Genomic DNA, 26431 nt, shown 5'->3' with positions numbered 1-26431 from the left:
TTTTTCTTTTACACATAGTGGAAATGGGTAGTGTGAGGAGGGAGAGCTATTGCAGGGCCCAAGGCAAAACAGCAGTGGCCAGATGCTCACTGTTATTTGTTCTGTTTGTGTCATTGTCAGGACTTCCCCCACAATGGCTGTAGGAAGCAGCAGCCCTGGTGAATTTTTATGTGCTTTTAGGCCATTCCTGTTAGGGGGCAGAGCTTCCTACTATTAAGGTAGGTTTTTACAATCATTTAGTCTAGTAAAAGTAACAGGATGATCCTCTCACTTCCTCCTAACAAGACTACGAAATGATACAAATGCACACAAATAAGCATTGAAAACACTTTCCAATATCTCTTGGGGCTCATATCCAGTATTTGGGATATGTTCCCAGTACCTAGTAAATTCTAACGTCAGGTATTGAGCCAGACTTCTTGAATCAGTAGAATGGGGTTGAAAATCTTAAAAACATATTTTATCCTATCCTAAAATGAGTTGTTGGAAAAAAATCAGTTCTCATTCTCCAATTCGTTTCTCTTATTTGGCTTTAGTTTTTTATTTTTATCAAAGTGATGCATGTGCATGATTCAGAGTTAAATGTTACTAAATGGCCTATAACAAAACTTAGTGGTTCCTGGCCCCACCCTCCCAACTTTTCTGTGTTCATCACTCCATATACAATCGGTTTAGACTCTTCCCTATAACCCTCTATGATTTATAGATCTCCTTATTTCTACATATTTATACACATTGCTGTGTTTTGCTACATTGATTTAGACTTCATTGACTTCATGTTATGAAAAATAGGAAATTACCTCTTTCAACATTGCTCTTTCCTCTTCCCTTTCTCCATATTTATAGCTTTTAGTTAAATCAATGTTAAGTGTTTACATGATGTCTATACGATTATTATTCACAGCTGAACACTGTAATGTACTAAGGTTGTGTCTCCTTTTTTTTAAAACAGGTAATAATTTCCTTATTTTATTTATTTATTTATTTTATTTATTTATTTATTTTGAGACAAAGTCTCACTCTATCACTAGGATGGACTGTAGTGGCACAGTCTCGGTTCACTGCAACCTTTGCCTCCCAGGTTCAAGTGATTCTCCTGCCTCAGCCTCCCGAGGAGCTAGGACTACAGGCACGTGCCACCACACCCAGCTAATTTTTGTATTTTTAGCAGAGACAGGTTTTCACCATGTTGGCCAGGATGGTCTCTATCTCTTGACCTCGTGATCCACCTGCCTCGGCCTAATAATTTCCTTATTTTACAATAGTCCCCCCCTTATCTGCAGAGGATACATTCCAAAACCCCCAGTGGATGCCTGAAACTGAGGATAGTACTGAACCCTGTATATACTACGTTTTTTCCCGGACAGATGCTTCTCAACTTATGATGTAGTTATGTCCTGATAAACCCACTGTAAGTTGAAAATATTATAAATTGAAAAGCATTTATAAACCTAATCTGCCAAACAGCATAGTTTAGCCTAGCTTAACTTAAATGTGCTTGGAATACTTAAATTAGCCTACAACTTGGCAAAATGATCTAACACAAAGCCCATTTTATAATAGAGTGTTTAATAACTCATGTAATTTATTGAATACTGTACTAAAAGTGAAAAACAGAATGGTTGTATGAGGACTGCAAGTACAATTTCTTCTGATTGTGTATCACTTTTGCACAATTATAAAGTCAAAAACTGTAAGTCAAACCAGACTGTCTGAACATACGTATCTATAATAAAGTATGTAGGCATAGTAATAGCTTAACAATAACTAACAATAGATTACAACAATATACAATAACAGAAGTTATGTGAATGTGCTCTATCCCTCTCTCTCAAAATATCTTATTGTCCTATACTGCAGGTAACCGAAACCATAGAAAGAAAAACTGCTGAGAAGGGGAGACTGCTGTATTTCATCTGCTTAGTTTTCCTTGTACCTACTGATAATTCCTCCCATCTTTTTCCTCTAGACTGGATGCACAGTTCCATTCTGGAACTTCCCCTTGCTGTCTTCCTTGAAATTCCCTATGCTTTACGCTTGGGTAAGGTTCCCAGTTTCCCGGGTCCCTCTCCTTTCTATTTCTTAGGGAGAATTCTAGCCTTGCATCTTTAGGTCTTTCCTAGTTAGGCTCTGAGGAGAGCACTCCTAACGGGCACTGCCAGTTCTCAAGCCTTTTGAGGATTTATGGTGTGAGTCCAAGAGGTTCTCAGCTTTCCCACTGTTGGCTTGGAATGATTTTCTCTGGCTGGCTAAGTCCTAAGTCTTGCCTTTCTGTTTCCATCTTCCAGTATTTTATTGCTGTTGCATCCTTTCTTGTTTTCCCTTGAATGCTTGTCTGCTGCTGGTGGTATTATTAGTATTGCTTAATCTCCATGTAATTTGGGGGGGGGGTCTTGAAAGGGAGTAAAATTAGATATGTCCATATAATCGACCTAGTGACCCTTACCCTTATTTTGGCTAGACTGAATGCAAATTTGAAAAAAAAAAAAAAAAAAAAAACGAAAACAAAATCTCCAGCAGAATTTTTCACAAAACATTCGTCAAAATATAACAAAAGATTTTGCCAAATTTGTCTCTAAAATTAGGAGGCAAGGAATAAGTTGGAGGGAATATTTTTCACTTAAAATTTCCTCTTTCCTTTTTTTTTTTTTTTATGAAGAAGATGTTCGAACTTCTGGAAAAAGTTGGAAAATAAAAATAAATATAATTGTGTAAATATAGTCTGTTTGGGTCACAGATCTTTGATTTTAACTTGGAAACAAAACTACGTTTGCATACACAAAAATGCAGCTCTTTATTATTTGTATTTTTATTTCTGGTCTTAATAAAACATTTATTTCATGATTTTTAAATATTTAAAATATAATGCACGTATTATTTTGTTTTCTCTCAGAGTATCAATAATTAAACTGAATAATAATCAGAACATGTATTTATAAAGAGATTATACTCTATACTCACCTACCAAAGTTTTCCACACTGGGAGTTCAGGAATATTTAATTTTATTATATATTTGAGAACCTCTGTATGAAAGGTTAACACTGATAAATGGATTATATTATTTCCTTTAGTATCTGTTTTTCTCCAGTTAGCACCGATAGAAAACAGGTACTGAATAGTGTCCAGTGCTCCTGAAGTGGCAGCAAGTAACAGTGGAGTGCACTGATTCCTAAAAATTAAGAAACGTAACAATTAAACACACATAGAGTGTCAAATTTACTTTTTGTAAAACTATTCAAGTTGCAATTGGAGGCAGTCTGACTTACACCACCACCTTTTGTTCTTAGGAATTCTCATCTTCTGTATTCTACATGTGAATTGATTTGCCTCCCTTGCCATGCCATCCTTACTATGGCTCCCTACCCACCCAACTTAATTGTCATGCCTTATAATTTGTTTGGAGGATGATAATGCACAAAGTTCTTACAATACACTGTCCTATTTAAGCCTCACAACTACTCTGTAAGTGAAGGAAAAAGCAAGGCGAATATCATCAGCCCATTTTACAAATGATATAACTGAGGCTCAGGAATTAATTACACCCATTGCTTCATGTCCAGTTTTCAAATCCCAGCTTCCTCATTGTGGCAGAAACTAACAGTTTTGCTCGAAAACCCATTATCTGATTTTTAGATAGTGAAAATACTTTGTTTGGCTATCCAGTACAATATTACATTTCCCAGATGCTGCTGCTTCTTTTTTGTTGTTGTTGAGATAGAGTCTCACTATGTTGCCCAGGCTGTAGTGCAGTGGTGCGACATCAGCTCACTGCAGCCTCTGCCTCTCTGGTTCAAGTGATTCTCATGCCTCAGCCCCCAGAGTAGCTAGGATTACAGGCATGGACCACCATACCCGGTTAATTTTTGTATTTTTAGTAGAGACGGGGTTTTGCCCAGACTGGACTCAAACTCCTGACCTCAAGTGATCTACCTGCCTTGGCCTCCCAAAGTGCTGGAATTACAGGCATGAGCCACCGCACCTGGCCTCTTCTTTCTTCTCATGGCCAGACATCATGGTGAAAGCAGGAGTTGCCATCTGAGGGACACCAGCTTCCTCTAGTGGCTTCCACATGTTCAGAGCAACAAGAGGAAGCTGATGTCTCTTATACTGTCAAGCCGTTATACTAGCCCTAAACCACTGAATAATAGTGGAAAGGTTACTCGAAGACCTAGAAAAGCCTGAATGAACCTATGCCTAAATCAGGCTCAGAGATCCAAAGTAATGACCTGGTCTTTAGATTTCTAGCCAAGAATGTACCTTTAGGAGAAGTTACACCTTTACCCTAAATGCTGATCCGCAGCTAAACTGTAAAACAAAAGAGTGTTGGGATTTTTTAATTTCAAAGTTATTTTATTCTTTTTAATGTATTTCTCTTCCAGATATCACTAAATATTTCTCCTGTAATCCAAAGCCTGTCCCCTTTGATCCGAAGTCCTAGGGCTACCTCCTGGTTGTGTAGGATCCAGTTTAGAGCAACTCTCTCCTCCCTAGTCTCAGGCTTCTTCCAGGGCACTAAGCAAAGCATTTAACATGAAAAATTAATCTGCAGAACCATATTACTGGAACAAGGTTAGGAAAAACTCCCCAGGGATTAGTCTTTATTCTTCCAGAAAACATGCATAGGTTAATAGAAGCTCTTGTCTTTAGAAATTCTAATGATAAATGGTAGAAGGAGACAGTGAGTAGAAAGGACAGCAAAGTAAGCCTCACATACCTTTCAAATCACCCATGCCTATCGCCTTTTAATGGCAGTGTGTGCGGCAAACCATGAAAAGCAGAAATTTATATTCTATTTAATTTTCTTTCTTCTTGTTTTTTTATTATTGCCTAGACATCAACCTCAACCTGATATAAATGCTTAATGACTTACTCAGCTGTTGCCTCAGCTTCTAGCAAACTAGGATCCTTCCTACAGAGAGCAATAACGATGCAAACGTTGTCATAGAAAGCGGCAAAGTGAATTGGCATCCAGCCTCTTTTTTCAGAAAGCGTGTAATCAGCTTTGGAACACAGTAGACAGACTGTTGTTTCTAATGAGCAAGCCTGTGCGGCAAGGTGTAGAGGTGTTGGACCTAGAATGGATGGACAATTACTTCAGTGATCAGAGCACTAACATTCCTAAAAAAAAAACCTAAATGCCTTATTGATATCTATCCACAGAGCTTAGTATTGTATGGTATAAAATCTCCAAAGTAAGTACTAAAAAAACATTTAGACAACCCTATATTCCTTTAACTCGGGATTAAAAATCCCGACCGCTAAAAATCCATACTTAGAAACAAAAAACAAAAAACAAAAATTTTTTAAAATCTGTATTTCTTTATAAGCAAAGAAGAATGAGTAACATTTAAAATATTAAATATTTGAATAAAATAAAATGTTAAATATTTGAAAATTTAAGTAAATGTGTAAAATAGTCTTATGGTAAATTATTTCTTGTTTATTTTCCATTTTACTCATGTTTTTTAGTTGAAGATAAGATCCTTTGAAATTCATATATATATATATATGTTCACAAAGGCCTCTATGTCACTAAATCCAATGGGCATTTTTCTTTTATTTTTTTCCAGTGCACATAGATATTTATTATTTGGGTAGATTCCCAAAAATGGGCCGGGTGCGGTGGCTCTTGCCTGTAATCCCAGCACTTTGGAAAGCTGAGGCGGGTGGATCACCTGAGGTCAGGAGTTTGAGACCAGCCTGGCCAACATGGTGAAACCGGGGTCTACTAAAAATACAAAAAAAAAATTTAACTGGGCATGGTGGCGCATGCCTCTAGTCCTAGTTACTTGGAAGGCTGAGGCAGGAGAATCGCTTGAGCCTGGGAGGCAGAGGTTGTAGTGAGCAGAGATCATGCCATTGCACTCCAGCCTAGGCAACAGAGCGAGACTCCATCTCAAAAAAAGAAAAAAGAAAAAAAAAAAAATCCCAAAACTGGGAGTTGCTGGGTTAAACTGTATAATCATCAACAGTATCATTATTACTGGTAATAGATATTACCAAATTAATCTCCCAAAGCGTAATAGCAATTCATACCTTTACCATGTGATATGGTTTGGCTCTGTGTCCCCACCCAAATCTCATCTCGAATTGTAATCCCCACATGTCAAGGGAGAGAGGTAACTGGATCATGAGGGCAGTTCCCCCATGCTGTTCTCATGATAGTGAATGAATTCTCACTAGAGTCCAACTGTCATTTTTCATTTCTCATCTTACTTATTTCTCAATAGTATTTTACACCATTGACCACTTCTTCCTATTTAAAATAATTTCTTCTCTTGGCTTTTGTGATATCACACTCCCAATTTTTGTCCAATTTTACTGGTTACTCCTTGGCAGTCTCCTTTGGAACCTTCTCATTGTCCTACTATCCAAATGAACTTTAAGGCTCAATCTTGGGCCGTTTTCTTTTCTTAGTGGCTTTGCTTACCATATACAACTTGATGACTCCAAGGATTATGTCTCTAGATCTGATTTCTTCTGATTTGCAGATCTATATCTTTGACATCTCGTAAAGCATCTTCACACATCCCCTCAAACTTAATATATTCAAAATTGAACTACTATCCTTCCCTCCAAACCTGGTTCTCTTTTATTGCTTCCTAAATCAGTGAGAGATATGATGATCCAGCCAGTTGTACAGACCACAAACCTGGAAGACTCTTTGGCACCTCCCTCTTATTTCCTTCTCCATAACCAGCCCATCACCAAGTCTAAAAATCTCTAGAACCCATCTCTACCACCACTACCATCCTAATCCAAGCCATAATCATCTCCCAACTGCTATCCCCATCTTGTTTTGCCCTTATCCAACCCAGTTTTTCAAAACATAAATCTGATCTTTTCATCTCCTTGTTCAATGGCTTCTCAAGGCCATCTGATTATGAGGAACAGTGACAGGATCCACTGGCTCCAACTTAACTTGAAGCACCAGCTACAACTACCTTCTTCACCTACCTCCCAGTAAAACCATGCATACCTTGTTCTCCTCATTCTGGCTTTCTTGTAGCTCCCCAAATGTAGCATAATCACACGCCGCAGGTTACCCAGGAAAGTACTGGTCAAGTACTTCTCCCCCTATACCTTACCATTACATTATTAAAAGCCTATTTACTATAGTTTCTTTTACCTAGTACATCAAGTTCAGCTATCAAGAAAAATTTAGAAGGCATATTAAAAAAGCAAAAAAAATAGTTTAAATAATTATGTGCTAGCATAATTATTAATAGTGCCCTTTCACTTTCAAGTCTCCCTGATATGGATGATGAATTATCTGGTCACCCTGGACTATTCCTGTTCTCTGACACCTTCCTTCTCCCAAACAATTCCTCCCTTACCAGGATCTAGCTAACTCCTAATCATTTCTCAGTTTAAAAGATATTTCCTCAGTGAAGCACTGTTTTCATTAAATCTCTGCCATCAGAAACATCCAGTGTCCTGCCTTCATAGTTGGAGCTTGATATTATAGCCTTGATAGTCTATAAAATTTGATCCAAATCTATTTATTTAAAATTATTGTTTAGTCTTCCAGTTTCTGGTCCAGGATTTAAGGAGCTTAGAAGTCACCACTTCATCCTAACAACAAGTAAAAAGCTGAACCAACCCTAAATAAATCAACAGCCCTTAAGTTTGTCAGATAAGGGAGGTAATGGGCAAACTGATACCCTCAAAATTGGAGAGACAAGTGGATTCAGAGAGTCATAACTTAGTAGAGCAGAAACTCACAAGCAGAAACTTTCTAAGGAATCATTACTGGAATAAGAAAACCTTAACATTAATTCACAATTGCTAGAAGCTCCGTGTGGACAAGTATGAGAGTTAAAAACTCTAGAAGGATCCATCATAGTGGGGCCCCATGCTTTCATGTGTTTTACCTCTAGGAGTTTTATCAGGTCCTTACGGTGAATATTGAAGAAAAATCCCCTCATACTTCCAGCCGGGGGAGGGAGAAAAGGAACCATTTTGAAATATTCCAAGACAGTGTGTTCTTAACAAGACCTGCTCTCAAGAGAAACTACTTTACCAGAGCCTAACCTATTGGGCTTTTATCAGACCCTAACCTGCTGGGGTTTTATCAGAACCTAACCTACCTAGGGAAGGGAAATGCTCAACTCCAGTCACCTCTAACCATCCTGCCTGGCCTAAGGGACAGGGGGAGAGGACTGAGAAGCACTGGTGAAGTTCAAAGTATAGGGACGCAGGCTCACCAAGAGACTGAGACATAATCATAAGATGATAGAATGCTTCTCCCACTATACCTTACCATTACATTATTAAAGGCCTATGTACTATAGTTTCTTTTACCTAGTACATCAAGAAAAATTTAGAAGGCATATTAAAAAAGCAAACACCGTAGTTTAAAGAGACAGAGCAAGCATCAGAACCAGACATGGCAGGGATGTTGGAATGATCAGACAGGGAATTTAAAACAACTATGATTAATATGCTAAGGGTTCTAACGGATAAAGTAGCCTGCAAGAACAGATGGGCAATGTAAACAGAGAGATGGAAGTCCTAAGAAAGAACCAAAATGACATGCTACAGATAAAAAACACTGTAAAAGAAAGGAAGAATGCCATCAATGGGCTTATAAAGAGATTAGACACAGCTGAGGAAGGAATCGCTAATCTCGAAGATGTATCAGTAGAAACCTCCAAGCCAAGGCACAGTGGCTCACTCCTGTAATCCCAGCACTTTGGGAAACCAAGGCGGGAGGATTGCTTGAGCCCAAGAGTCTGAAACCAGCCTGGGCAACATAGTGAGACCTCATCTCTATAAAAAATAAACAAAATTAGGCCAGGCGCGGTGGCTCACGCCTGTAATCCCAGCACTTTGGGAGGCCAAGACGGGCGGATCACGAGGTCAGGAGATCCAGACCATCCTGGCTAACACGGTGAAACCCCGTCTCTACTAAAAAATACAAAAAACTAGCCAGGCGAGATGGCAGGCACCTGTAGTCCCAGCTACTCGGGAGGCTGAGGCAGGAGAAGGGCGTGAACCCGGGAGGCGGAGCTTGCAGTGAGCTAAGATCCTGCCACTGCACTCCAGCCTGGGCGACAGAGCCAGACTCCGTCTCAAATAAATAAATAAATAAATAAATAAATAAACAAAATTAGCCAGGCATGGTGGCATGGGCCTGTAGTCCCAGTTACTTGGTAGGCTGAGGTGAGGGTCACTTGAGCACGGGAGGTAGAGGCTGGAGTAAGCCGAGATCATGCCACTGTACTCCAGCCTGGGCAACAAATACCCTGTCTCAAAAATAAAAATAAATTAAAAAGTCTAGGGGGAAAAAAAGAACAGAAAGAGAAGAAAGAGAGAAAGGAAAAGAAGAAATATTTAAAACAATAATGATTGAGAATTTTTCCATATTAATGTGACATATCAAACCACAGATTCAGGAAGCTCAGAGAACACCAAGCCAAATGAATGTCAAAACAAACAAAAAACTACACCAAGGCATATCATTTTCAAATTACAGAAAAACAAAGATAAAGAAAATAATCCTATTTACTGCAGCACTATTCACAATAGCCAAGATTTGGAAGCAACCTAAGTGTCCATCAACAGATGAGTGGATAGAGAAAATTTATCCATTCATGGAGATACACAATGGAGTAGTATTCAGCCATGAAAAATGAGATCCTGTCATTTGCAACAACATGGATGGAATTGGAGGTCATTATGTTAAGTGAAATAAGTCAGGCACATAAAGACAAACTTTGCCTGTTCTCACTTATTTGTGGGAGCTAAAAATTAAAGCAATTGAACTGATGGAGATACAGAGTAGAATGATGGTTACCAGAGGCTGGGAAGGGTAGTGGGGGGAAGTGGGGATAGTTAATGGGTACAAAAGAGAAAGAATAGATAAGACCTAGTATTTGCTAGCACAACAGGGTGACTATAGTAAAAAAAATTAATTGTATATTTTTAAATAACTAAAAGAGTATAATTGGATTATATGTAACATAAAGGATAAATGATTGAGGTGATGGATGCTCTACTTTGATGTAATTATTATGCATTGCATGCCTGTATCAAAAAATCTCATATACTCCAAGTATATATGCCTACTAAGTACACACAGAAATTAAAAATTATTTTAAAAAGAAAACAATCCTAAAAGAAGCCAGAGTAAAACACATTACTAATAGAGAAGCAAAAATAAGAATTACACCCAAGTTCTCCTCAGAAACTATGCAAGCAGGAAGTGAGTGGAGGAAAAAATAAAGTGTTGAGATAATGGAACCACTAATCTAGAATTCTGTAACCTGTAAGATTATCCTTCAAAAATGAATGAGGAATAAAGACTTTCTCAAACAAAAACTGAGGGAATTTACCACCAGTAGACCTGCCTTGCAAGGCATGTTAAAAGAAGTTGTCCAAAGAGAAGAAAAATGATACAGGTCAGAAACTTACATATACATAAAGGAAGGAAGAGCATCGGAGAATAAAAAAAAAAATGAAGGTCAAGTAAAATGTTCTCTTTGTCTTAATTGAGCTAACAGATAACAGTTTGTTCAAAATAACATTATCATGCCCAGTACAGTGGCTCACGCCTGTAATCCCAGCACTTTGGGAGGCCGAGGTGGGTGGATCACTTGAGGTCAGGAGTTCAAGACCAGCCTGGCCAACATGGTGAAACTCTGTCTCTACTAAAAATACAAAATATATAGGGTGTGGTGGTGCACATCTGTAATCCCAGCTACATGGTAGGCTGAGATGAGAGAATCGCTTGAACCCGGGAGGCGGAGGTTGCAGTGAGCCAAAATCGCACGACTGCACTCCAGCCTGTGCAGCAGAGCAAGATTCCATCTCAAAATAAGTAAATAAATAATAACATTATCAACAAAGGGTTTGAATATAGATATAGATATATACTTATATATGCTTATGCATAAGTGAAATGAATGACATTTATGAAATGCATAACATATATATGCTTATGCACAAGTGAAATGAGTAAATGAATGATAGGTGGGAAGACTTAGGAATATTTTGTTATTATAAGGTACTTACACTATCTGTGAAGTAGCTTAGTGTCATCTGAAAGTAGACTTGGAATAATTGTAAATTAATGTTGTAAACTCTAGGGCAATCACTAAAACAAAAATGTAAAAAGCAGTATAATGAATATGCTAAGATAGGAGGAAAAAAACCCTAAAAAGGAGAAGGAAGCTGATAAGCTGGCTGAGGAGCATTAATCATGAGGGGTCCTTGTGGCAAACTAAGCATTTGTCCTCTATACTGTCCCTCTCCTTGCCCCTAATCTGAAAAACTTCGGTTTTCTGTGTAGACTACCTTAGAGCCTTAATTGAAGACATGTTCTGTTTGAAGAGTATTTAAGGTTTCCAATAAAATGTACACCCCTCAAGAAAAGTTTCCTGAGCACCTATGAAGGCCAAGTGTTTTTCTGGGTGTTAGGAAACTGGCTAACAAAATAGACCAAATCCTTGTCCTTTATGGAGCTTTATACTCAAGTGAGGGAGACTAACTAAATAAATAAATGTATATAAGGTAGCCATAAGTGATACTTAGAAAAGAAAAAGAGAGAGCAATAATGTAGGAGGCACACTATTGTTACTTAACTGGAAATTTCTACAGGGTGGATGGGACAGGTAAGCTTCCTTTTATCCTGCTCCAGGTCCACTCACCTCCTTTACCACTCTGGCTCTCCTGCACCTGCAGAAAAAGCAACCCCTGTCCTCTGGCTCCTTGTCAGTATCTGCCAATGGGTAGCCCTGGCAGGAGACTGGAGGAGGAAGAATGAGGTCGGGCTCCCTCTCTGAGGTCATCTCAGGTTTGCTGTGCTCCTCCTCAAACGGAAGATGGCCAGTTTAAGTAACTATCCCCTCCCCCTTGACAATTCAGGTCACTGAAAGTAGTTTCTTCAAAACAAAAGCCTTTTTGAATTCTCTTATACAGAGTGCGAAGGTATAGCCTCTTAAATATAGACACAGAAAGTATAACCTCTTAAAATTTTGTTTTTCTCCGTATCCAACATTTAGGTTAAGTCTACTACCTCAGTCAAAAATGACTCATTCCTCAGACCTCATAGATTGTTAATGCCACTAGACGGCAACATATCTAAATTATATTATAATAACTTTTCTTTTTTTTAAGTTGTAGAAACCACTTTTGGGCCTGAATTCATAAAAAATAGAGGTGACAGCAAATTCCACAGGAAAAAAAAAAGAGAAAACTCCCCAAACTGAAGAGGAGTATCAATAAATAACTATGAGTAGAAAGTAATTTATATTTCAAAATGAATACAAAACATCATTATGCAACATTCTGATGCAACAGCATTTTGGAGATTATATACTATAAGAAAAGTTCTAATATATGCAATAGCCTTTTTAAATGCACCAAATATTTTATTTATGTCTTACCATTTCTTTCCTTTTTTACTTCTACTTTGGATGACTCTGTTTTAAAAGGGAATGCACATAGAAGTATGATTATTAATATACAGCGGTTTCCTAAGTTGTTCAAGAAGACTCATATGAATAAGAACAAAATGACTATGTAGATGTATCTGGCAAGATTACATCAAACGGTGTTGAGAATAACTTTTGGTCAAGTCATTCAGGCATGTCATATGCACCTGACAACGCATAAAAGCAGACCTGGAAAATCTGCCCCTCCAAATGGCTGCTTAAAACTCACAGGTGGGACAATTGGTGTTGGTTAAGCAATAATATTGGCAGTAGAGTATTGTTTTCCACACTTCAAAATCTACCCAATTCTCAGCAAATGGAAACTGAAGTAGTCAAAGGGCGCATGAGAAACTTTTAATTTACCAAAGACTTTTTCCACACTAAAAAAGGCTTAAAGTAATACATCTTTAAATAGTGTTACCTATTGCATTTAAATGTGATTGAATTGTGTCTTACTTTAATTAGGTTCATTATGTATTATGTATTGAATATTTTCAGTAACAGAAGAATCTGAATATCAAAATGTTTTAATCATACTGATAGAGTACAGAATTTATGGATATTCAATATGGTTAAAGCACAACATTTTGTTTTGGTGTCCGTAAAAATTTAACATAGCTTATTAAGATAGCTGACTTCATTAAATATAAAATCACCACTTCTTATTGCCAATATTGTTGCATTGGCCATTCCTCACAATTTACATAAATATGTACATATATATGTAACCTCAAACTCCTAGGCTCAATCTTCCTGCTTCATCCTCTCAGAGTAGCTAGGACTACAGGCATGTACCACCAAGCCCGGCTAGGTTTTTTTAAAAAAAAATTTTATAGGGGGTTCTCGTTATGCTGCCCAGGCTCATCTTGAACTCCTAGTCTCAAGTGATCCTCCAGCCTCGTCCTCCCCAAGTGCTAGCATGACAGCAGTGAGCTACTACACCTACCCCTGACAATTTATCTATATTTTCCTTTCCAGTTATGCAGGGCCACCAATTTCATTGTCAATTTTATTTGTTTTTATTCTAGCTAAATTTATTTCAATGACTATAAAATGTCCATGCATATTTAATAATCACGAAAATAGCTTTTAAAGTTTAAATGAGGTTAACCTTAACGGGCTATTAATGCTAAATATTATTATTATAAAGAAATTTTTTGTTATTAAATGTAATTTAAATATATGTAATATAAAGAAACTATTCCCTGTTTGAGGATCCTGGAATAAAGAATGATTGTTCTACTGGGACCTGACAGTCATATCTATTGTGGTTCTCTGAATTTCTATAGTATATCAGTGTATATTAATTTTGCCAGCCCTTATCAAATGATATCCTGCCTTCACCCATCCATGCATTAACTCAACAAATACTTTCTGAGCAACCATTAAGCCAAGCTTTCATCTGGACGCTAGGATACCAAGGCAAATAAAGTAGGCTAAATCTTTGCCCTCTTTTAGAGCTTATACTCAAATGAAGGAGACGCAATGAACAAATATAAAACTATATAAGATAGTTATAAGTGGTACTTAGAAAACTAAAAGGAGCCCTTCTTAGATAAATGAAACAAAAACCTCAACTTTGCTCTAATTAATACCAAATTTTAACCTGCTCTAAAATCGACATGCATTCCTAATGCTGAGTAAGGGTAAATAAAATAACAACATTTTAGGTTAAAAAGCTTTATGGTACCTTGGCCGAACGTAACAAAGCGCCTCTGGTTGACCTTGAAGTTAGCATTGCACAGTTGACATATAATAGAAACTCTGTTGTGCAGGGCAGCATGATGAAAAATAGTATAACCTGCTTCATCTGAAACATTGATTGTTGAGCTTGAGGTTTTACGGCTAAATGTATGGAAAACTGCAGACAACCCTCTTTCAACAGCGGACTTCATACCAAATGGAATACTCTAAAATTAACAAGGCCAGAATCAGTTTATCAAAATGCACTTAAAGTCTGGTTTAAGGAAAAAAAGACATGAAATATATTAACAGAATCACATGAATGCTGCGAAAATTAAGTAGAATTTTCACAAGATCCATGCGTGGAAAGTTTCTTACTGGATAATGACTAAAGTTGTTAGAGCTATAAGCAAATATTAAGAATTTTTAAAATATTTTGGGGAATTTTTCTTATTATTATTTTAATTTTTTTCTAAAATATTTTAAAAGCAAATGAAGATCATTGGGTTCCTTCTCTGATTTAAGAAAAACCTAATTTAGAAGTCTAGAAACTTGAAATATATAGCTACAGAAATACAGTTTATCATCAAAAGGTAAAAATGTCACCCTCTTGAGACATTCTGACTAATATTTAAAAATTCAACTAACAAATTTTTGAGTTTTCAATTTGTGGACGTGAAAGCAAATAAATGGAAAGTAAATACCAGTCTAACCTTTCAAGCTGGTGAGCTTCATTGCTCAGTTCCAGAAGCTGTACTTCAAGGCTTGTTGAAACAGATGCGGAGATTTGAATCAGGATGCTAGGTCTGCTCTTTATGTTTTAGTTCGAGGATTGAAGCCTGGCTCTGCCATTTACTATATGATTTGTGAAAGATCCCTCTCTACACCTCAAGTTTCTCATTTGTATAACAGGAATGATAACAATAGAACTAGTCATACCTTAAAAGAGTTTTGTCCGGAGCTGCACGCCCCGGCCATGGCGAGTGATAGCTGACGATTGGGAACGCCTGAGCTCTATTCATTTCCACCCCACGCCTCCACTATGAGATCATTTTCGCTCTGGCCCAACCCCTTTCCCTCCAAGTGTATATAAGGCACTGCATTACCGCCATTAAAAGAGAGAGACTTGATCAGAGCACTGTCTTGTCTCCATTTCTCGTATCTCTTGTTCCCCAAATTCCCACCCCCCTCCTCCAGGGCCTGCTTCGACTATCCCGCGGGCCGGGATACGTGGTGCCCGAACAGGGACCTGGAAACGAGGGACACTGTGAGGAAGAGGACGCCGGAGGATGGTCGACCGCTAACAAAGATAAAAGGAATTAAACTGATCACCGCGGGAACCTGCCGCGTCAGGATCGAAGGTAAGTGAGGCGTCTGAAATGGGACAAGAATTAAGTCAGCATCAAATATATGTAGGACAATTAAAAGAGGCTTTAAAGATACGAGGAGTAAAGGTTAAAGGTAATGACTTGTTTAAATTTTTTGATTTTGTAAAAGATATTTGCCCTTGGTTCCCACAGGAAGGAACTATTGATATCAAAATATGGCGTAGAGTAGGGGATTGTCTTCAGGACTATTATAATACTTTTGGGCCAGAAAAAATTCCTGTGACCGTTTTCTCTTGTTGGAACCTCATTAGAGATTTAATAGATAGGAAGGAGGTCGATCCGCAAGTCATGGCTGCGGTCGCTCAGACAGAGCATATTTTAAAGGTGAGCTCCTGTTCTAACCTTGCAAAGCCTCCGCAAGATACGGAGGAGGGTCTCATTTCCCTCGAGGGTGATCGTGGGAGTGGATCCCAGTGGATGTGCGGATGGCTGGGTGGGTCTTGCATGTTTGCAGTTTTTGTAAATTTGTCGAGTATCATCTGAAAATAATTATTACTATTCAGTGATTCTCAGGCTTTCTCAATTTTGGCAGTGTATATGAACCACCTGAAGATTGTATTTTAATTGGTTAAAACAATGGTTCTCATTGAGTTTCAGCCTTCAGTGTGCATGAAACTCACTTGGGAGGCTTGTTCAATCGCAGCTTGCAGAGCTCTGCCCTCCAAGTTTCTGATTTGCTGCGTCTGGGGTGCAGACCATTATTTACTTATCCACCATGTACCCAGGTGATGAGGTTTTTGGTCTTGTAGGCATGCTTTGCGTTTACAAGATTTAAGAGCAGTAAATATCACTATGATCCTTATGGGTGCCTTACAACCAGGATTACCTTCACCGGTTGCGATTCCTCAAAAATATTTTAAAATCATTATTGACCTTAAAGATTGCTTTTTTACAATTCCCCTTCATCCTGCTGACCAAAAAAGATTTGCCTTTAGTCTTCCATCTACAAATTTTAAACAACCAATGAAACGCTATCAATGGAAAGTCTTATACATTATATGGATGATATTTTAATAGCAGGAGAAATTGGCGAACAAGTCTTACAGTGCTTTGCTCAACTCAAACAAGAGTTGGTAGCAGCTGGACTACAAATAGCCCCAGAAAAGGTACAATTACAAGATCCATACACCTATCTTGGTTTTCAAATTAATGGACCCAAAATCATTAATCAAAAGGCCGTTATACGTCGTGATCATTTAAAAACTTTAAATGATTTCCAAAAATTACTGGGAGACATAAATTGGCTTCGACCGTACTTAAAACTCACTACAGGAGAGTTAAAACCTCTTTTCGATATATTAAAAGGAGACTCTAATCCAAAATCTCCCAGGTCCATTACTAAAGAAGCATTAATGGCACTCCAACAGGTAGAACATGCCATTGCAACACAATTTGTTACCAGTATTGATTATTCTCAGCCATTAATATTCCTTATTTTTAACACAACAATAACCCCTACTGGCCTATTTTGGCAGAACAATCCCATTATGTGGGTACACCTGCCCTCCTCCCCTAAAAAGGTTTTGTTGCCTTATTATGATGCCATAGCTGATCTAATTATCTTAGGAAGAGAAAACAGTAGAAAATACTTTGGAAAAGAATCCTCTACCATTATACAGCCCTACACTCAATCACACATTCATTGGCTATTACAAAATACGGAAGCCTGGCCAATTGCTTGCGCTTCTTACACTGGCGCGATTGACAACCATTACCCACCTAACAAACTTATTCAATTTTGTAAACTTCATGCGTTTGTGTTTCCCCATATTACCAGTAAAGAACCTCTCAATGACGCATTATTAATTTTCACTGATGGATCTTCCACAGGACTTGCCGCTTACACTTACAATAATGTAGTCGTTAAATTCCAGACCACTTATACATCAGCTCAGCTGGTCGAATTGCAAGCTATAATTGCAGCACTATCAGCTTTTCCTTGTCAGCCACTTAACATTTATACAGACAGCACCTATCTGGCTCATTCAATACCCCTCTTAGAGACCGTGCCTCAAATTAAACATATTTCAGACACAGCTGACCTATTTTTACAATGTCAACAACTTATTCAAAAAAGGACTACTCCCTTTTTTCTTGGGCATATTAGAGCACATTCAGGATTACCGGGACCTTTAACACAAGGTAACGCAACAGCTGACGCGGCAACAAAAATCATAGCCACAGTCACTACAGACAATTTACAACAAGCACAAAAAGCACATGCCTTGCATCATTTAAACGCCCAAACCTTAAGACTCATGTTTAAACTTACCAGAGAACAAGCTCGACAAATAGTTAAACAATGCGCCAACTGCATAACATATTTGCCTGTTCCCTATCTAGGAGTTAACCCCCGAGGACTCATCCCCAACGAAATTTGGCAAATGGACGTTACTCACCACTTAGAATTCGGTCAGCTAAAATATATCCATGTATGCATAGACACCTATAGTGGATTCATTATTGCAACTCTCCAAACAGGAGAGGCCACCAAACATGTCATAGCTCATTTATTGCATTGCTTTTCTATTTTAGGAATACCCAAACAAATCAAAACAGACAATGGCCCTGGTTATATAGCCAAAACCTTTTTACAATTCTGTAATACCCTACAAATTAAACATACCACAGGTATTCCCTACAATCCCCAAGGACAAGGTATAGTAGAAAGAGCTCATCTGTCTTTAAAAACTGTTATCACAAAATTAAAAGGGGGGAGCTGGTACCCCGTGAAGGGTACCCCTAGAAACATACTCAATCATGCCCTGTTTATCCTTAATTTTTTAAATTTGGACAGTCATGGAAAATCGGCTGCCGATCGTTTCTGGCATCCTGAATCTCAAAAACAGTTTGCAATGGTAAAATGGAAAGATCCACTTGATAATTCATGGCATGGCCCCGATCCAGTTTTAATTTGGGGAAGAGGCTCAGTATGCATCTTCTCACAAAAAAATGATGCAGCCAGATGGCTGCCTGAAAGATTGGTAAGACAAATAAATCATAACCATTGTCAGTCCAGGGAAGATAAATCTCCCTGAGAAGTTCTTCTTGTTTTTCAGAAAATGAAGCCTAACATGAAATTCCTTTGGAGAATAATCGCTCTATATAACATAGTGACAGTCTATGCAGGTTTTGGTGACCCTCATAAGGCAAGAGAATTATTACGAAAACAATACGGTCAGCCTTGTGATTGCAGAGGGGGACAGGTATCTGAACCTCCGTCAGACAGAATCACCCAGGTGACTTGCTCGGGCAAGACAGCTTACCTAATGCCAGACCAGTCATGGAAATGAAAAGTGCTGTTTTTACGCCAACAAATCCGGAATCGTCAGAGATAAGATAAAGACTTTACAGGAAGAACTAGAAGAGCGCAGAAAAGGTCTGGTCGCTAATCTCTTGTGGACTGGACTCGATGGACTTCTCCCCTATCTCCTGCCATTTCTTGGTCCTTTACCTACTCTTCTACTCTTTCTCACTCTCGGGCCTATAATTTTTAATAAGCTTATGGCATTCGTCAGACAACAAATTGAGGCCTTCCAGGCCAAACCTATACAGGTCCATTATCATCCCCTTGAGATGACTGAAAATGGTGAGTCTTATTTGCCTTAATAAGACCACCTCCCCTGTGTGCTGAACTGGACAGTCAATGACGGGTAAGAGGACACTATCTCCATCGGAGCCTAAGACAGGAGGGCCGCCTTTGCTGCTGCCTTATCCCATGACGGGCCTAGAAGGTGGGGATGAGTTGACCCAACCTAAGACAGGCGCAGTTCCCGAGGGGTTGTTTTCTCATCATAAAATAATTAAAAGGGGGACCTGTCCGGAGCTGCACGCCCCGGCCATGGCGAGTGATAGCTGACGATTGGGAACGCCTGAGCTCTATTCATTTCCACCCCACGCCTCCACTATGAGATCATTTTCGCTCTGGCCCAACCCCTTTCCCTCCAAGTGTATATAAGGCACTGCATTACCGCCATTAAAAGAGAGAGACTTGATCAGAGCACTGTCTTGTCTCCATTTCTCGTATCTCTTGTTCCCCAAATTCCCACCCCCTCCTCCAGGGCCTGCTTCGACTATCCCGTGGGCCGGGATAGAGTTTGTTGATTTATAACACTGCCTAACATAAAAAATAAGTAATCAATAAGCATGAGCCATTATTGAGATTAATCACAATCCAGTGCATTAACAGGTACTCTGACAGAAATTTATAATCCAGAATTATATAGCCTTTCAGCTACTAAAATGTGGCATTTTATTTCATATTGAAGATTTTAACCTATTATTATCCCTAGGATAAACATCTGACACACATACTTATCAATAATATATAACTTCATATACTAAATTATGTGGTAGTCACTGAAATACCTTGCATTTCATAGCTCTTTTGAAACCAAATTTTTTCTTAAATTGTTCGTGTAATTGAGCATCTGTCAGTGGAAGTCTTTTTGGTCTCAGATTGTTCATTATTTCATTTATGGCTCCCCACCACTGTGTCTTATATAGTTGCTGATAGAAAGTTTCAAGTTCAAAATACATCACATAGTAGCTATAAAAAATAAAGAAAAAAAGATGTTTCTCTAACTTTGAAGTGATTTGCTACTTCTCTTTCTATGCTGGCAAAACTTTTATTTTTCTGTAACAATTAAATACAAAATGGTAGTTTAAATTGTACTCAACTGTAAGTATATTCATAACATCATTATCAACTGTTATTAATCAAGTCTTTATATAAAAATACCTTCTTCATATTGTATTGACTCTGTCTTTCCCATGACAGTGATCTGGGGCAATGTCTAAAAGTTCCTGGAAGGCCTAACTCTGGCTGAAGTTCTGTCTGCTTACCTACCTCTTATTCTTTTAAGCTAATTATGTCTATATTTGGCTCCTCAAGAATTTACCTTGAATGTGATCTGGAATGATGCTTTAGGTAATGGCTCCTTGGCTTTTACTCACTGCAGCAGTGGACTAGAGAAACCCCCCTCCTACCAGGTCCCTGGAACATAGGTAGGGCTTGACACAGCCCTGATCCCTATCACTCTGGAATGGAAAATTGATAAAATGTTGACTTACTCTGTTCCCTGGGTTTGCTTATCATCACAGGTGAGGGAAAACGACCACCTTCCTCCCCTTCCCCCCATGAGGTACCTTTCCCATGCCCAGATTTCAGCGGTAAATACTTCAGCTGCTGACCTATTTCTGTCAGTGGTAAGCCTCTTAATATTACCTGGGTTTGGGCCCCGGCGCAGTGGCTCACGCCTGTAATCCCAGCACTTTGGGAGGCGGAGGCGGGCGGATCACAAGGTCAGGAGATCGAGACCACGGTGAAACCCCATCTCTACTAAAAATACAAAAAATGAGCCGGGCGCGGTGGTGGGCGCCTGTAGTCCCAGCTACTCAGGAGGCTGAGGCAGGAGAATGGCGTGAACCCAGGAGGCGGAGCTTGCAGTGAGCCGAGGTCGTGCCACTGCACTCCAGCTTGGGCGAGAGAGTGAAACTCCGTCTCAAAAAAAAAAAAAATATTACCTGGGTTTCTCCTCCAAATGCAACTATTTATTGCTGTAAATACAGTATTCTTTTTTCTTGAGACATGGTCTTACTCTGTTACCAAGGCTGGAGTGCAGTGGTGCAATCACTGTTCGCTTCAGCCTCTACCTCTCAGGCTCAAGAGATCCTCCCACCTCAGCCTCCTGGTAGGTGTGACAACAGGTATGTGCCGCCTAGCCTGGCCAACTTTTAAATTTTTTGTAGAGATAGGGTCTTATGAATAGGCATGGTGACTTATGCCTGTAATCCCAGCACTTTGGGAGGCTGACATGAGCAGATCACTTGAGGTCAGGAGTTCGATACCAGCCTGACCAACATGGCAAAACCTCTTCTCTACTAAAAATACAAAAATTAGCCAGGCGTGGTGGCACATGCTTATAATCCTAGCTACTCAGGAGGCTGAGGCAGGGGAATCACTTGAACCTAGGAGCTGTAGGTTGCAGTGAGCCAAGATTGCACCACTGCACTCCAGCCTGGGTGACAGAGCAAGACTCTGTCTCAAAAACAAACAAACAAAAACAAAGATAGGGTCTTACTATGTTGCCCAGTCTGGTCTCCAACTCCTAGGCTCAAGCTATCCTCCCACCTCAGTTACTATTCTCCAAAGCTCCAGACTTGGTCCTATCCTCTCAACTGCTTGCATGCCTTAAAAGCAAACAAACGAACCAACAAGCAAAATGTCCTTATTTGTTTTTAAATCTTTGCCTCTAATTAAAATGTTTCCTCTGAGCTCTAGTTCCCATATTTCCAAATTTCAGTGTCCAAGATTTAAAAATCCAAGAACACAACACATAAAAGACAAAAAATGCTGGGATTTCATCCTCATCTCTATCCCTGTTTAACCACTCTGCTAATTATAAGAACTAATTACAAACTCTAAGGATTATTACACCGACTATACCAAATACATGAAGTAATAACTATAACATTTAATACTTTGTTGAGTCCATATGTCATTCATGGTGGTTATTATTCTGGAATCGCCATTGTAAAGGTTTAAATTAACCTTTGCATTTTGTCGTTTTCTTTGTTCTCTACTAACTTTCAACAAACTGTAGCTAGCGTCAGTAATTAGTAAAAGTTCCTTACCTTTTTCCATGAAATTCCATGACTGGTATTGAGTAATATTCTTTATATCCTGAATCTTCTATGAATGCATTAGCTGCACAATCTCGTATTTTTTCTAAATTTTTCTAAAATATGAGTATGTTACTAAAGACATATCCTTAGACACATCTAAACAATTATAATAATTCTTTGTATGAAATAGTATACATGTAAATGACAAATTTTAAATTTACTATTCCAGAAGACCCGGATAGCAGCTGCATATATCTAATCCTTACTTTGAGAAGGAGGAAAAAATACTAAAAGACAGACATATAGTATACAGAAGGCAGAAAAGCAATAACAATTGAAATGTAGAATTTTTATACTAAATTCCAGGTGAAGAATTACTGTTCCAAAATTTTAAAGGATCTCTGTTCTAATCCTGATTCTTTGAGGAAAATGGAAGAATGTGTACTGAGTGTCCAGAGATTTCTACTGCACTCTTCGGTTACCTATTCTAGGACAAATATGGTCCATTAGAAGTCTGTAAATTCTGTGAGGATGATAGATGTACCTAGCTTATTTATAATTTTGTCTCAGATATCCAACACAGTACCTTACATATATCTGCACTTAATTCATTTACGTTAAAATAATGTATGAAAAAATTACTGAGTTGTGAGAATAATCATTTGGAAAGCTGTCTAGTGCCTGTACCAACAGAGGCTCTTTTTGGTTGGATAATAGGATAAAAGAGTTGAGAAATGATAAACTGTCTAAGGAATCATTTAAACCTGAAAATCTTCCAAGGCATTCTCAATTGAAGGGGTGCTGATATCAAATTCAATTCCTCCATGAACATGAAAATATTGATTCTCTTTGTAGTGAAAATTCTGGCATTTAAAATCTCTTCCATAAATAAATGGAGGCAATTCTCGCTCTGTCTTGACCTTGTCATCTCCAAAAATGAAAACAAATTTTTATTTAAAAAGTGAACAACACAAAAACAATCATATTTTAAGAGATCTAACTTCTCATTCATGTAAACAAAGTAGGAAAATTTCAGATGAAATTAAAATCTTGGCAATTATAGTGCATAAAATTATTTTTGCTGTTAATGTATATAAATATTTTAACATTAAAATGTATTTTTGGGCATGCACAGTGGTTCATGCCTATAATCCCAGCATTTTGAGAGGCTGAGAGGGGCGAGTCGCTTGAGCCTAGGAGTTCAAGACCAGTCTGGACAACATGGTGAAACCCCGTCTCTACTAAAAATACAAAAACTAGCTGGATGTGGTGGCGCACGCATGTCATCCCAGCTACTTGGGAGGCTGAGGTGGGGGGATCACTTGAGCCCAGGAGGTAAAACCTGCAGTGAGCTGAGATCATGCCACTCCACTCCAGCCTGGGTGACAGAGTGACACCCTGTCTCAAATATATATATTACAGTGCCAATACTGCCCTCAGTCAATTACCATATATATATATTATATATATCTCAAATATATACATATATGTATATATAAAATATATTCATATATATGTATGTATATATAAAATATATTTACATTTTGAGCACTTTCTGTAGTTTCATTGTACAGACATTTCAAAAGTATGCTCAAAACATTGTTCTAGTTCTCGATTTATCGTGAGCTCAAGATTAATACCTTACTCCCAATTATAAGAAAGGACCAGAAACTCTGTGCCTGAGAGAATCTTTGGTTAAATATACAAAAACTTAGCTAGTTTAGGTAAAAAGAGACATTATAAAGATATAGATGGGTATATCTCACATACAGAAATAACCATCCTGTATTTCTGGAAGGTAATGAAACTACACAGATAACTTATTTTTTAAAATAATTATCTCTCCTGGGCGTGGTGGCTCATGCCTGTAATCCCAGGACTTTGGGAGGCCGAGACAGGCGGATCACCTGAGGTCAGGAGTCTGAGACCAGCTTGGCCAACATAGTGAAACCTTGTCTCTACTAAAAACAGAAAATTAGCTGGGCATGGTGGCGGGTGGCTGAAATCCCAGCTATTTGGGAGGCTGAGACAGGAGAATTGCTTGAACCTGGGAGGTGGAGGTTGCAGTGAGCCAAGATTATGAAACTGCAGTCCAGCCTGTGCGACAGAGCAAGACTCTGCCTCAAAAAAATTTCTTTCCTCAAATTCCAGCAAAGGCTAGGTTTTTTCAATATTTTGACTGGTTAGTAGAATATAGTTTCCTCAACATAAGGGACATAATGTATTTTGGGAAATATAAAAGGTAAAGAAAAGTACAAACAATAATATACACTATACACCCTGATCTCAGCACCTAGAATTAACTATTAACATTAGTCCTATTTGCTTCCTATAGTTTAAGTAATAAGATATTGCAGATATAGCTAACATTCTCTTTAAGCAAGTCCCTCTCAGTTCTATACATGCTCCCCACCACCCAAGAGCCATGCACTGTCATGATTCCATTTCTTTTTTTTTTTTTTTTTGAGACGGAGTCTCGCTGTGTCGCCCAGGCTGGAGTGCTGTGGCCGGCTCTCAGCTCACCGCAAGCCCCACCTCCCGGGTTTTACGCCATTCTCCTGCCTCAGCCTCCCGAGTAGCTGGGACTACAGGCGCCCGCCACCTCGCCTGGCTAGTTTTTTGTATTTTTTAGTAGAGACGGGGTTTCACCGTGTTAGCCAGGATGGTCTCAATCTCCTGACCTCGTGATCCGCCCGTCTCGGCCTCCCAAAGTGCTGGGATTACAGGCTTGAGCCACCGCGCCCGGCCCATGATTCCATTTCTAATAGTTCACAGATATTGATATCTTCAGCACCTGAATTCTCATGATACAAACTTTCACTAAAGAATTTGCAAAATTTCTGCTGAAAAGTTGCCATCTGAATAGAAAGTCCATTATAATAAGCCTACATGCTTGGAAAGCAATGAAAATGTATAAATTGTGTGCTAATCAGTGTAGAATGAAGAGTTTATACTGAAGTCCCATCAAATTCCATTAATCATGGCCTGTTTCAGCTCTCTATTCTCTTACATTGCTCTATTTGTTTATTAAAGTGCCAATACTACCCTCATTTAATTATTGTAGTTTTAATATGTTTCAATCTATTTTTCAGAAATGAAAGATCATTAACAACCCCTTGCTGCTCTATATTAATTTTAGAGTAAGTGTGTAAACTTCAGTGAAAAATATGATCAGGATTTTGAATAGAAGTACACTGAATTTATAGAGTAATTTGAATGAGATATGATACATTCACAGTGTTTTCCCATCATGGATATGGCATATTTCCCTATTCATACATAACTTATTTTATTTTAACTTATTTTAAATATTTCAGAAGTCCTTATAATTGGTATAAATATATACAAAGTACTATGTACATACGCTGAGTGTTTTTAATTACATTAGAGACATTAAATTTTGTTTGTTTTCTCTTTCTAACAGGTTATAGCTAGGTTACTGCCTGCACTCATATACTAGAAACAAAATTGCATTTAAACATATATTTAATATATACCTATATTTTATATTTGATTTTTGGTGATACTCTTACCTGAAAAAGGCTGAAGCAGACTACCTAAATATGGAACTTTCATTTTCTTCTTTAAACTCAGTAGAAATGGAATCAGAAAACATATTAACTTTAGGTATCCTATCCCTCTTCTGATATCTTTTTTCTTCTCAAAGTGTTTTTGAATAATCTTTTTCTGAAGATATAATCTTTGCTGTAGTCTCTGGTAGGTACAGATATCAAGATAATCCTGATTATATTTTATAGCATTAGTAAGCCAATAGTCTGTTTCAAATATAAAGACATTTTCATACTGTTGAACTTGTGTGGTACTGAATGTTAACTTTAGCATAATATTTTCAGCATATTTCATAAATACAGCTGTTTCTTCAGGGCTATTGGGATCATATGTTGGATCTTCATTCACGTCTTCATCATAGATTTCATTAAAGTCTGGATCCTTTGTAATATCAGTCAAACCTTCATGATAAAAAAGGAAAATTTTAGATAGTGGAAATTTCATATTTGGCTTCTGGATAAATATGGAAGATTGAAAACAGGATTTTATCGTGAAATCCTACTAACATGACAGTAAAGGAAAAATTAGATGCTGTAAACCAAATATAAAATTCTAAACACCACCCACAAGTGACTGAACAGACCCGTTTTGGCCAAGGGGACCCCAGAGAAACCTTAAAAACTAAGTTCTTGGCCATGATGGGATCGGAGGTCAGACATGCCTCATTATACCCCTTTCCTTTTGTGATTTAGACACAACAACTGACCAGCATTAATATTAAAATA

General features: G+C 38.2%; 1 protein-coding gene across 1 annotated transcript in view; it reads right to left on the bottom strand.

The window, feature by feature from the left end:
• The window catches only part of ANKAR (ankyrin and armadillo repeat containing), a 77448-nt gene that overhangs the window by 35979 nt on the left and 15038 nt on the right, over positions 1-26431 (bottom strand). The window contains exons 3-9 of the mRNA XM_015110530.3: positions 25670-26107; positions 22901-23064; positions 22146-22249; positions 19878-20058; positions 14129-14348; positions 4872-5073; positions 2962-3170 (exon numbers count right to left, since the gene is read on the bottom strand). Of these exons, the coding sequence (XP_014966016.3) occupies positions 2962-3170; positions 4872-5073; positions 14129-14348; positions 19878-20058; positions 22146-22249; positions 22901-23064; positions 25670-26107 (1518 nt within the window). The remainder of the gene's footprint in view (positions 1-2961; positions 3171-4871; positions 5074-14128; positions 14349-19877; positions 20059-22145; positions 22250-22900; positions 23065-25669; positions 26108-26431) is intronic.

The sequence above is a fragment of the Macaca mulatta genome, chromosome 12 (genome assembly GCF_049350105.2).
Source record: "Macaca mulatta isolate MMU2019108-1 chromosome 12, T2T-MMU8v2.0, whole genome shotgun sequence".
NCBI classification, from domain to species: Eukaryota; Metazoa; Chordata; class Mammalia; order Primates; family Cercopithecidae; genus Macaca; species Macaca mulatta.
This window is presented reverse-complemented; position numbering and strand designations above follow the sequence as displayed.